Genomic DNA, 13255 nt, shown 5'->3' on the forward strand with positions numbered 1-13255 from the left:
CATGTGACTGGTGTCCTTACAAGAGGAGACACACACACAGGGAAGGACGCCACGTGGAGACAGAGCCACATGATGAGAGAGGCCAGGGTGGGGTGATGCCCCACAAGCTGGACACACAGCCCTGCAGCTGACATCAGAGGCACGAGGAGAGCGGCCACGCTGATTTCTGACCCCGAGTCTCCAGAACTGAGAGACCAGACATCTCTGCCGTCTGAAGCCTCCCAGGGTGTGGTACTTGTTACAGCAGCTCTAAGAAGCTGCAACCAGCTTCATATTAATTCATAATTCATATTAATTTCATAATTAATATTAATTAACTTATTTAATGATTGTTTCTAAAAGTAGATTTTATGTAGGAGAATATTTGTCTAAAGTCTGTTTTAATCACAGAATGGCCACTGGGTCGCACATATACACAATTAAGTGGCTGTGTTTCCAAGATATGTAAATACATATAAAATAAATAGCACTGTTTCATTTTAATAGCATCTCTCCAAAGTAATATAAAGCAAACATTTTAGCCAATTGTAATTTTTTTTGTTTTTATAAGTGATTTATAACTGATACATCAAGTTTTGTTTTTCTTTTAACCAACAGAAAAGCAATTTATAATGATTAAAATCTTGGCATTTAATTGTCATTAAATTAAATCATTTAGAAAACTTTATGTGAGTGACAGCAAATTTACAAATTGACTCTGCTGAGGCCGAGGTTCTCTCCCAAGGGTCTCAGAGCAGCACAGAGACACAGAACAGGACCATCAACTGTCCCTTTAACACACACTAATTTTAAGCATTAATACTATTTTTACTTTCAGCATATACCCCCTCAACTGTATGGAAATACTTTAGGTGACCGAGAGGAAAACATTTCCCTTCAGAAAATAAGCCTCCCAAAACCACTGAAGGAGGAGAACCGGAAGGTCACGGTCCATCCTTTGGTAGATACAGCCCTCTGTGTGGGACATCAGAGGCATGGACGTCAATTTAACTTACTCTCTCAGAGTCAAAGGGGTTTAACCTGGAATAAAAGAGGCACCTCGAAGCCAGTGTGCTTTCATTCCTTCAGGGAGGAGCAGACCCTGGGCAGGGATGGCTACCAGGCACCGGGATGGACGGTGGGGCCTGTGGCTTGGACTCAATTTAGGGGTGGGGGTGGGAAGGGTGAGGAACGGGTGCCTGCAAAACCTGCTATTCCAACAGGAACACTTGTGTGTTACACATTTTTTAAAGTGAGATAATACCGGACACGTAACGTGAGAGTCTGAGGTGCACGGCTGCTGGTTTGACATGCTTAGTGTTGCTGTATAATCACCCCGGAGCATCAGTGACACCTCCGTCATGCCACATGGCACAGCCCTGCTGACTGCCGTCACCGTGCCGTGTGGCAGGCCTCCCTCCAGAGCTCGTTCATCCTCTAGTTGCAAGTCTGTGCCTTAAACCGCCCCTCCCCAGGCCTCCACTCCCTGCCCCTGGACCCCCATTCCACTCTGGTTTTAGATTCTGCATTTAAGACAGAGAACGCGCTGTCTGTCTTTCCCTGTCCGCCTCGTTCACTTGGCCCTGTCAGAGCCCATCCTTGCTGTCAGGACCGGCAGGATTTCCTTCTTTCTCGCGGCTGAATAGTATTCCAGTGCGCGCACGCGTGTGTGTGTGTGTGTGTGTGTGTGTGTGTGAATTTCACCCTTAAACACATACGAAAAGGCACTACTACCTTTCAAAAACCAACACCGGCCAGCTGACACCTCCCTGGGCCAAAGAGAAGAAATACTTGTTATCAGTTGAGCTCACTGTTGGGAAGATTAAATGTGTCTTGCTGAACCGTTAAATGAGGACAGACAAAATGGCCAAGCTGCAGTTTTATCCCTCTGTCTAATAGATTATGTTTCTAAAACTAAAATACAAACGCTGGTTTTTCAGTCAAAAGATGGGTCCCCCAGATGATCAGCAAACAGCAGACAGGTTTGAAGGAAACGCTCCCCCAGCCCACCCCGGGCCCGACAGGACGCTGAACCAAGGCCGGGAGCTGGGTCCTTCTCCCCCTTTCGGGACTGAGTTAAGAACAGAACCACGGAAGTTCTCACCACAGCGCCGGGCCCCCAGCAAGGGCTCAGTCAGCATGGGGGCCTGATCTGTGTTTCCTACTCTTAACCAAGCAAAGGCATCCCACGGCTGGAAAACGACACCATCCCAGATCTACAAGGACAGGAGGTCCAAAGCCTTACTTAACCACCGTAAAGTAAAGGTTACTTCTCTCTGCACCCCCTTTCTGGTCCTGGTGACCCAGCTCCACCAGGAAAAGCGTAGGAAAGCACAGCACAAGCGAGTCCTCCCCAGTGGACTTCACAGAGGGGCACAAATGTCAGCCGCCTCTTCTGATCCACCTTTGTTTCATGCAGACGGAGGGGAGGAGGGGGGCAAAACTAAAGGAACAAGAGGGGAGGACCTAAGGGTCCTTGGTCTGAGCTCGAGACCAGGGGGCGACTGCAAAGAGCCGGAGGCCAGACCCGTCTTTGTGGCCACAGCTCAGCTCGGGCACCACGGCAAGAACCCACCAGAGACCACGTGTACAAATACGTCTGCTGTGTGTCAATAAAACTTTATTTGTGGAAACTGAGTTCCATGTAATTTTCCTATGTCATGAAATATTCTTTTCATTTTTTTCAACCATTTGAAAACTATAAAATCCATCCTGAGCTCGTGGGCCACAGAGAAACAGGAGGATCAGGCGTAAGAGTCATAATTCGCCAGCCCCTGGTCCTGCATTAAACTTCCTTTCTGAGCCGGCTGGCAAAGACTTGATTCTGAGATGTCCCCAGTTAGTTATAGACCCCATGTGTCTGAGGCAGAGCCAAGGTGACTCTGAGAATTTTTAACGGGGGTGGGTGGGTGGGAGGGGTTGTGGATCGCACAGGTGTGTTTTTCATTCAGGTTTCCTCAAAAAAAACTGTGTTTGGGTGCAGCACAATTTAAGAGGGAGAACAAATAGCTAAGGAGTAAATACACACACACACACACACACACACACACACACACAGGGTATATCTTGGATGGTATTTTCAGGCATCAGGCACTTTAGGAAGAAGGGTTCATGCCCAGGAAGGTACGAGGAACAGCTTCCGAGCCCAGGGGGTGGGAGAAGAGCTTCACTGAATGAACCCACGGGCAGAGCAGGACGTCAGAAGTCCTGTCCCCGAATGAGGAGGTGGCACCAACGCTACCTGCATGCAGAGTCCACGTCCACCTCCACGGAGGAAGGTGACGTCCAGGGGTCTCTCAGGCACGTCAGGTTCCAGCCACACTGAAGGACACGTTCTAGAACTAAGAGGCTCCCATCACACAATTTTTTCCTGTTGTGACAAAGTGTAAACGAGATGAACCGCCTGCTGCGACTCAGCCCTCAGGCGTGGAGGCTGATGGTCTGCTGTACAAAGCAAGGAGAGCATGTTTCAGGCTGTACTGGATACTTTAAAATAAAAATCGATACCGGCAGCGTTCTGTTCTAAACAGTTCGGAGTTTGAAGTCGGAAGCAGTTTCACCAACTCTTTTTTAATTTTTAATTTTTTGGGCTGCGTTGGGTCTTCGTTGCTGCGTGCGGGCTTTCTCTCATTGCGGTGAATGGGGGCTACTCTTCATTGCGGTGCGCAGGCTTCTCACTGCGGTGGCTTCTCTTGTTGCGGAGCACGGGCTCTAGGCGCCCAGGCTTCAGTAGTTGTGGCACGCGGGCTCAGTAGTTGTGGCTCGGGGGCTCTAGAGCGCAGGCTCAGTAGTTGTGGCGCACGGGCTTAATTGCTCCGCGGCATGTGGGATCTTCCCAGACCAGGGCTTGAACCTGTGTCCCCTGCATTGGCAGTTGGGTTCTTAACCACTTCGCCACCGGGGAAGCCCTTCACTGACTCTTACGTGCTCTTTAAACACTTGTGTTCTGCTTCAGAGCACAGTCTTCAATTTAAACTTACACGTGTTTTCTGGCAGCGAGCACAGCCCTGTTAGTCTCTGATGGTTTTTCTGCCCGAATCCATAAACGCGCTGAGAAAACGGTGTGTGAGTGAGGGGGTCAGAGTGGGAGTGGGTTTGTGCTACTTCGAGGTGCCCAATGTCACAGGTGCTCAGTCCAGCGACAGCTCCTGGGAGGAACACCTGAAGGTGACCCTCCAGGGCCCAGACGCCGGTGTCCCTGGGGCGGCCATGAGTCTTAACGCGGCCCAGCCTCAACGTGGCACACAGCAGGAGATGGATGAACGGTAGCCGAGTGAGTAATGCATGAAGTACCCTTCACCGGATGACAACGCCTGCCATCAAGCTGGTGGCGAGGGTTTTAGGAGGTAATAAACGACACTCAATAGCAGCAGTGATTTTTATCCTCCTTTTAAAGAGGAGCCACCTGAATCCATCAAGGTTATCTGCCTGACCCAGCGGCCTGAACTGGGCGTGTCTAACCTCAAAGTCACCCCTCCAGCTCCTATTACCTGAGGAACCCGATTTCATACTAAAAACAGGCTTCCTATAAAACTAGGCGAAAACCCTGCCTCTCTAAATCGATAAAAGGCTCTTTTCCTGGCTGAGCTCGAAGTCCTAAAGTAAGTAAACGGTCACATCTCTGAACCCGGGGACAGAGACATGGCAGCAGCCTAAGCCCCTTCTAATCACCAGGGGACAATACAGCAGAAAAAGTGGGAAAATGTGTCCTCACCCCAAGGCAACAAGCAATACACCTTAAGAATGATTCTTCCTTCTGTAATTTAAACTTGAGACAAAACAAAACAACCTAGTTGTTTCAAAGGCCATTATGACTTATATACATAACCAGCCCCTCGGACATAACAGGTAATCTCATTCATGGGTACTCCTGCCACTGTCTGAAAATAAGTGAAAGTTGGCTGGTCTTGAACGTCATTTTACATATCTTATTTCTTTTAAAGTAAATTCCTTAGGACCCCGAATCTGAAATTAAAACTACTCTTGGATCAAGAGCGGATCGGAGGCAGTTTCAGGGCTCACGTCCACCCGTGCCCATCTGGTCAAGCAGGAGGGGGCTCAGAATTCTCACTAACCCTCATACTTGAAATTTACACATCAAACTCTGAAGCTTTAAACTTCTGTCTAATCCGGTCAATTCAGAGTTGATACACTAATTGTAGCGAAGAGACACCCGACGTGGTAGGGAATACATTCTAATAGTGTATCAGTACCAGCCAGAGTCAGAAAATTTCAAATGAACACACGCCCTGCCCAAAGCACGGCTCCTGCAGTAAATCTGTACACAAGGTTAATACAAGTTTAAAGGGCTTCCTTGTCAACTGTTTCCTGTTAAGTTTAAAGAATTTAAAATAAACTCTAAAAGCGAATTTATAGGCGAAATATATATACAGGATATAACATATATATATATATATATATATATATATATGAATGACTTATCTATTCCTCTCACCACCTGAGTGGAACTTTCAAACGCGTGGATCAAGTGTCCACAAAGGCACTGAGGTGCCACCCAGCACGCGTGCGGGGAGAAGGGTCCCTGCTGTCAGCTCCGAGTCCCCACCCCTCGCGGCAAACACAGCAGTTTAAGCAACAGCTTAACGCGCAGGGGCTGTTCAGAACCTGTAACCTAAAAATAATTCAATAGCGGTAAGCAAAACTAACACCGTGTTGTTTTAGGCCAATTAACAGTGGAAACAGAAACCCCTAACCTTTTCAGTTAGAAAGGTCTCCCTCCCTCCCAGGTTACGTTCAAAAGTTGCCCTGCCCTCCTCTGTGAAATCCACGTCGACACCGAAGAACAACACCCTGACGCCCACCCAGGACACCACCCGCGACCCTCACCGTCAAAACGCAGAGAAAAGTCCCTCTGAAACGCGCCCTAAGAAGCCCAAGCGATGTGCCTTCCGACAGCGGCGGGCAGGTCTAACCCTCCCTCTGCGATCCTCGGCCCTGGGGGTGTAGCGAGGCTGCAGGGCTGGGAAGCTGACGCCAGGGGCTCAGCCCGTCGCCCCTCGCCGCTCACCCTCCGGCCGGGCCGGGGCTCAGGCTGCCGGGCGCCCCTCCCCCTCCCCCCGGGCTCCACTCACCTGAGCGTCTGCTCCTGCGGCCCCGGGAGCCGCAGGCTGTCCGGCCGGTCCCTCCTCCGGCGGTAGAGCCCCGACTGCGAGAGCTCTTTGAGCTGTAAAGCCGTCATGCTTCCGGACCGCGACCCTCGGAGTCCGGCACCGGAGGGCGGGCGGCCGCCAGAGCTGGGGACCGCCCCGCACACACCTGGCCCAGGGCGCCGGCGGCCGCGCTTCCTGCTTGCCGGGTACACACCCTCCCGCGGGCGGCCGTATCTCCGCGCCGGCACCTGGGAGGGCCTGGTGCTCACGTGCTACCGCCGAGCAGAGTCCGGCTGCCCTGAGCAATCGCGCCGGCCCCTGCGTGGACCGTTCCAGCATCGTTCTGCATCAAAACCGGGCTAAAACGCTCCAGAAAGGTCGTGACTCAAGAAGGGTCCTGCCCTGTTCTCTGGGCCAGGAAATCCACCAACACTTCACACGCAGCCGTCGGTTTCAAGAAGTGCCTGGTCATCATGAGCTCGTTGGGACATTTTCCTTCAAACGGAAAAGCAGTTCTGAAGGGCAGCGCGCCGCTCCGCTCTCTCCACGGTGCTCTAAATCCTCTTCAGAAAGGAAGTGTCTTTTTTCTCCCCCATTAAGTGTTACTCAAAAATTCATAACTGAAAGGGAGGTGGTTTCTTCGGCCATCCCCCATCCCGCGATTCTCTACACCCAAAGCCGCCCACCGAGACGGGTCCCCTCGCAGGAGATGCGCACACTGTCGGCCTACTGCTGTCCCTGCGTATTTGATCCCAGCGGCCACCGTGTCAGGAGGGAGGGTCTGGTTCCTGGGGTGTGGGGTGTGGGTGGGTGTCTGCAGCGTGGGGGACAGATCATAGGGGCACGTCCTTGTTCCCGGGCCCCGCAGGACGGCCGCGCGGCAGCAGGCGGGTCTGACTCAGCCCCTCTCAGGACGAGTCCCCGCCGGCGCGAGCGCGGGCCTGCTCTCAGCCAACAGCTTGGCTTTGCGGTGCCGGCGGTTTCTCTGCGTGTCAGCATCTTTCTCCCAGAATCCCCTCCAGGACGAGAGCGCAGAGAAATGGGTCTGAAAGTTCTTTTCACACCAAGAGTTAAAGAATTAATACATTCCCCTCTCTAGAAGCATCCGTATTATAAATTCAAATATTCAGGACCCCAAGGAAGGGTGCTCTGCATCTCACCCCTTCACTCGGGACTGTGGCCCCGGCTCCTTTAGGGCTGCAGCCCTGGTCACCACCTGCCCAAGCCCGCCCCAGTGGAAACACAACTTTTTACAGTCACCATCGAAGTGTAACATACGTTTTTAAAGAAAATGCAGGGGAAAATTAGTAATTTTGTTACCACACTGATGTAATTAGTGACAAAACATTACCCAAAAAAATCGAGGGACAAATGTATCTCTTCCTTTCTCTGGAAGGATACACAGAAAACTGGTAACATCGGGTGCCTGGGGGAGGGGCAGAGCAGCAGAAGACAGCTTCTCTGTAACCACTGCTCTATACCTGCTGGACTTGGAATACCCTGCACATTCAAAAATAAATAGGAAAAATTTAGAAGGTTTACATATACCTTTTGAACAAAGCTCTAGGATCCTACTGAGACATAAAACACAGAAAAGTTTGAAGTTTACAGTAATAGAAACATATAAAATTAGGATTCCTTAAAGCGCCTAATTCTTACATTTTTGTCATGACAGGTGAAAAACGCAGAGAGACAAGCACCAATCTTTTTTTTTTTTTTAACTGTAGGCATCAAAACAGAATAGATGCCTGAGGAATAAAATACAAACTAATTGTAGCCACTGCAAACACAGAAGCCTCAAGGTTGAAAAGGACTTGTTTCCATAGGAAAATGAACATAAGAGAGCTTGATTTTTAAAGAGAACTTGCAATAGAGTAATGCGGCCCGCTGACAAGGGAAAAGGCTTGGAAACTAGTAAAGTTGACAAGACAGGAAACACTACCGTGTAGGACGAATCCTGTATTTGACGAGTCTAAAGTTAAAAGGATGTGAACAGGGGGAAGAAAAGTTATGTAAAACAAACTGAAACAATTCTTGCCTGCAGACTTTTTAAATGGCTGTGCTGACACATACAAACTTCAGTAGATCCATGCTTGTCACAACTGCATAAAATTAAATCCTGGGGCTTTGGGCAAAGGCCTTTAACCACTGCCATTTCACAGACAGTGGGAGACAGTCGTACCCTTCCCTCCCCGCCACACGCAGCCAGGGAGGGGCGCCCATTTCTGGGAGGGAACAACTCCCTACCACACAATGGCTCAGGCTGCAGCCAGATGACACCCCCGAACAATGGTTTCTGTGCATCTGCGTGGAGGGAGAGAGGGACAGAGGGCACAGCCCTGGGACAAGGCAGGCGACGTGACGCCAGGAGAGGCCCCATGTCCCCATCCCCGTAGTTCCCTCCTTTCACGCCCGCCCATAGAAAGTTATCAGTTGAGCCTGGATTGTATGTAGATCAGGCCTATTTTAAATGAGCTCTGAATTTCAAACGACTGTCTTAGCATTTGAGGGAGGCCCACGTGGGTGTCCATACAGGGACGTCCATTTCGAGGCATAAACGGACTCTGAAGGGCAGTGCTGCCTCCCTTAGAGCCCAGCGGCTGTCAATGAACAAAGGTTCACAGAACGTGTCGAGGGGGCACCCTGGCCCGCTCCCACCGCGGGGTGGCGGCTCTGGGAACCTGTCTGCCCACTGCTCCCCGCTGAGCTCCGACTCACAGCGAAATGTGCCATCAGCTCGGCAGGTACTTTCTTCTGCAATAGGCTTGTGCTCTTGGTCGAAATGACTAAACAGGAAGCCCCAGGGAGCATCACACCGGGCCTCGCTCTGCAGGCTGACCTCTGACCCCGCCCTTCACCTTTCGAAGTGGAGGGGGGAGGCGGTCACCGACCTTCTGTGAATCTGAGCAAGGTCAGTGAGTCTCAGAAATGCATGCGAGCACAACACTGCCCCCATCTCAGGGCACTGGCAGGTGGACTCACCTTCCGACCTGCACAGACGCCTCTGCCCCAGGGCGGGACCCTGACCTCAACTGCGGGCCAGACGCTGGTACAGAAGAGCCCCTGTTGTACCCACCCCGCCCATTTCTCTCCACCTCCCAGTCATCTCTCTGCCTCTGGCCTCACCCGCCTCTCCTCTACCCTCCAAATTTCCAGGAGTTCTTTCCAAATGTAAACCGGTCACTCGCGGGTCCTGGAAGACCCTGGGGTGACCCGACGGCTGATCCCCGTGCTGAGTGTGGTCCCAGGACAGATGGGGCGTCCTGGCCCCGAGTCCTGCCTCTGGACTCAGCGCAGGGGTCCCTCTCACAGGAGGGCTTTGGAGACCCTTCACTTACTATCACCAGGGTCTCCATCGCCCCCCCACACACAAGATAACAGCCCTCCCAGGGCAGCTGTGTAGCTACTGTATCGCTGCGTCTTACAAGGCCAGGTACGTGGTAGAGCGTGCCTTTGCTCAGAAAGTTCTCTGGTTTAGTTGTTTGACCGATTGATTTTGAGAGCCTCGCCACTTTATGATGATGCTGCGTTTCAGATGAACGCTCCAGAGCTTTGAAACTGGTTGTGTTTTGTTTTGTCTGTGCATTTAACACTCGACATTACCTAAATGAGATTCTTAAAAGGCACATCCATTCCACAGTTTAGGAAAACTGTACTTTCCTGTGAGATTGCAAAAACTCAGATGCTGCACATTTGTAGTTGAGCAACACCTTCCACCAGTATGAACACTTTCCACTGGGGATAAGAACTAAAAAGCCACCCTCTACCTGACTCAGTCCAGTTCTCAGTGTACTTGGTCCCAGTACCCGCTTCAGGCTCTGGGGGGTAAAGAAACCTAATTAGGCATCAAGCCCCTAAGACCCGTCCCCAGCGTTCCTGCGCTGACGGCTCCTTCTCGGCAGAACTGAGGGCTGCACCCTGGCTTCGGCGCTCAGCTGGCTGCTGGCCCCGTCAGCAGACCTTCCAGACCAGGGGCCTCAGGCCTGCAGACGGTAGAGCAGCTGTAAGTTTCCAGGCCATTAATTTCCTTGTACACACGCGGTAAGAGAAGAATTTTGTTTTGCAACCGCTCTGAACTTAATGGAAATGAATCCTTTTTAGTTTAAATTTTATCCTATGAATAATCCCCTCCAGGGGAAGTAAGCTTCTCTGATAAAGCAGAGCACCGTCTTCCCTCCTTCCAAGCTCCCGTCTCCAAAACTCTCACTTCCAGCCCCGTGTCCTCCACACGGGCCCCCAGGCATGTCCCGGGTGTCACACGAGGGCTCGGACCTCGGCAATTCTCGGGTGCAGGTTCAAGTTCAAGTCGACCAGAGCAGAGTGTGAGAGGGCAGAATCCACCGTCCAGAAGCATCAGAAAAAATCACCAAAGACATGGTCCCTGGCCCGTCTGCGAGCCCCTCTGAACATCCCCTCGACCCTCCTCTCGCTGAGCAGGTGGGGGAGCCTCGGCCGAAGTCTGACACACGACAGGTCAGACGTCACAAACACAGAGAATCTACATGGGTCACCCACCGTCTTCTGCGAGACAATCACAGAACATTCCCAAAGCCACGCCGCAACAAGCAAGCTTTCCTGCGTCCTTCAAAAGGATTTAAAACAAAACTGTCGGTCACCCTCCCACCCCACCAATCTTTCTACGGGGCCGAGGGGGGGACAAGCTGGTGCGAGGGTGCAGAGGGAGCCCGGGGTCACCTGGCTGGTGGGTCCACATGGGCAACGTCCCGGCTGCGGCCGGCAGGCAGGCAGGCACACGAGTCACATCACTCCCGAAGGCCTCAATCTTTCCCTTCGGAAACAGAGCAGTCGAATCCGATGATCTGAACGGTCTTTTCTGCAGATTAAAATTTCAGCAAGCGCCCACAGCAGGGGAGGGCCCGAGGCTGGCAGGCTCCTGGCACGCTCACCCCTCCCCGTGGGTCAAGCTCCCGCCCCGGACCCAGACGGGGCCTGAGGCTGGCTTCACACGCTCGGCTGGCCGTGCCCCCGACCCCGGGCCTGACCCCCGCCTCGGCCCTCTCCTCGGCCACCTGCTCCACAGCCAAGAGCCGAGCTGCACATAAAACCCCAGGAAGGGACCCTGACTACCCGCCTGACACACGAACCGCGGAGACGCCGAGGCCACGGGGAGAGACAGGGCAGAGTCAGCAGGGCCCCGGCCTCCATCCACGGGCAAGTGCAACCCCATGTGACACCGTCAACACGGTTTCAGAAGACTGCACATGAAGCTAAGCTTCTGTAAATAGGATAACTTTGAATTCTCTGAAGGAATTCTAGGGGTCATATGTTCACAAAAGAGAGCTTTGCTGAAAATCCAGATTTTCACATGATTTGACTTAACATGTGTTTTGCTATCACCTTCTGTATAAAGTTGCTCCACACACTGTTTCCACTCATTCCACCCATCCACCCCGCAGCAGGCGTGGACCTGCTGAGCACATTTCCACACTAAACATTCCTGTGACAAAACCAACAGGCGAAGGTCCCGGAGCAAGAATCCCTGGACGGCAGAGTTACCGGCAGCGGCTCTGAGCTCCTGAGGCCATGGCTCTTCTCCCCGGAATTCCAGGGCGTCGTGAGCATGACCACAGCACCTGTGCAGCCCCAGCCTGGTTTCAGTGCCCCAGTTACTTCTGTCAACTTCCACCTCCAAACCATTTCACCAGGGCATCAAAACACCCCCGGGCTCTGCATGAAGTCTCATCTTGAAGCTTTCTGTCTGGGGGGACACCTTGCCAGCCATCTAACCCACAAATAAACAGGCAGCTGAAAATGTGTCAAGTCACAGGGGACAAGGCTGCTGCGAGGACGGCAGGGACGCAGGGAACGCCTCCCGAGGCAGAACCTCGGGTCTGATCCCCCAGAGCTGGAGGGAGGGGAGGCTTGGGGAGAGAGCAGCTCAGCTCGTGCAAAGGCCCTGAGGCTGCGCAAGGGGCTGGGGGCGGGGTGAGGCGAGAGAGCCAGTCAGGGGTGTCTCTCTGGTCCAAAGACCCCCTCCCAGGCCTGGGGAGGGGGGAGACCGAGCTGTCAGGGTGGAGACGGGGGTGGCGGCCGGTGGCAGACCAGATGCGGAGCCTGGGCTGCACTCGTGCTGCCGTAGTCCTGCCCAAGGAGAGCCAGCATTTTAAACTGAATCTAAGCACTTACAAAAGAAAGGGCTGGGGCACGAAGATGCGTACGCTGTGCCCCACGCGGAGCTGATGTAAGCGCCGCTCACAGCTGAGGAACACGCTCTCATTCGACGTTCACCTCCGTCCTACCAGCCGTGGGTCATTATTGTCCCCACTATGCATTTGAGGTAACTGAGTCTCCAAGCAGCTCAAGGTCCTGACGGGCAACACAGCCAACGAGGGAGACTGTGGATCCACACCCAGGTCTGAACGCGGACAAGCCCAGTCCAGGAAGCTTCGGGGGCACACAGGAGCAGGGCAGCGTTGGGGTCCAGGGTGAGCTGCCCCCAAATGTCCCTCAACAGCACATGGATTATTCTGAATTAAAGCTGCTTAAGAAACGGCCGATGTAAGAGGGACACTCTGACCCCCTCCTGTCTCCCTGAAGCGGGAAATAAGTCTCCGTGTGAAGGAGGGAGAAGGACACCCTAATGGCCAGAGACAGGGCAGCCCATACAAACAAACCCGCGACCTCTTTCAGTGACTAACCCCAGGGCCAAACCGTTCAGATCCTTCACTAACTGAGCATCCACAGACTACGTTTCTTAGTCCTGTCAGTTCCTCACAAATTTATTGTTTGTCTAAAAAAGCCACCTGCTTTGGCCACATCTTAGGTCCCATTTCTGCGAGACCTCCGTGCACAGGAATTGAAACTTGTTTCTTCTTCTCCTGTTCATCTGTCTTGCACCAGTTTTACTATTAGTTCAGCAACGAGAACTCCAGGGGGCAAGGGAGGTGTCCCCTCCCCACTGTGGGCACAGAGGCCCTGGGGACAACCCCAGACTAAACACAGGCTGGAGACAGACTCAAACCACGGTCCCCCCGCCTGCCCACTTTCTCTCCCAGAAATGAGGCAGGAGTCCAGCTGCACCTGGGTCCACGTGGTGGACGGGCCGCCGAGGGCTGGGAAGGAGGCCGAGGTCACTGACACAGACCTTCCTCCTATAGCTCTGGGGGCAGAAGCCAGTTGACGGCGTCAGACTTGAGCCTTGACGT

The 13255-nt window shown here is 52.7% G+C and overlaps 1 protein-coding gene across 3 annotated transcripts in view; it reads right to left on the bottom strand.

Moving 5' to 3' along the window:
- Nucleotides 1–13255, bottom strand: part of LIMS1 (LIM zinc finger domain containing 1) — a 98426-nt gene that overhangs the window by 41593 nt on the left and 43578 nt on the right. The window contains exon 1 of one of the 3 annotated variants that reach the window (XM_022599255.3): nt 6072–9172. The exons of the other annotated variants lie outside the window; for them this stretch is intronic. Coding sequence (XP_022454963.2) covers nt 6072–6178 — 107 coding nt within the window. The 5' untranslated portion in view covers nt 6179–9172. Of the gene's footprint in view, nt 1–6071; nt 9173–13255 lie in introns of those variants that run through there. 3 annotated transcript variants of the gene reach the window in all.

The sequence above is a fragment of the Delphinapterus leucas genome, chromosome 13 (assembly GCF_059928025.1).
Source record: "Delphinapterus leucas isolate spDelLeu-1000000601 "Yukka" chromosome 13, BTC_Dleu_Yukka2, whole genome shotgun sequence".
Lineage (NCBI taxonomy): Eukaryota > Metazoa > Chordata > Mammalia > Artiodactyla > Monodontidae > Delphinapterus > Delphinapterus leucas.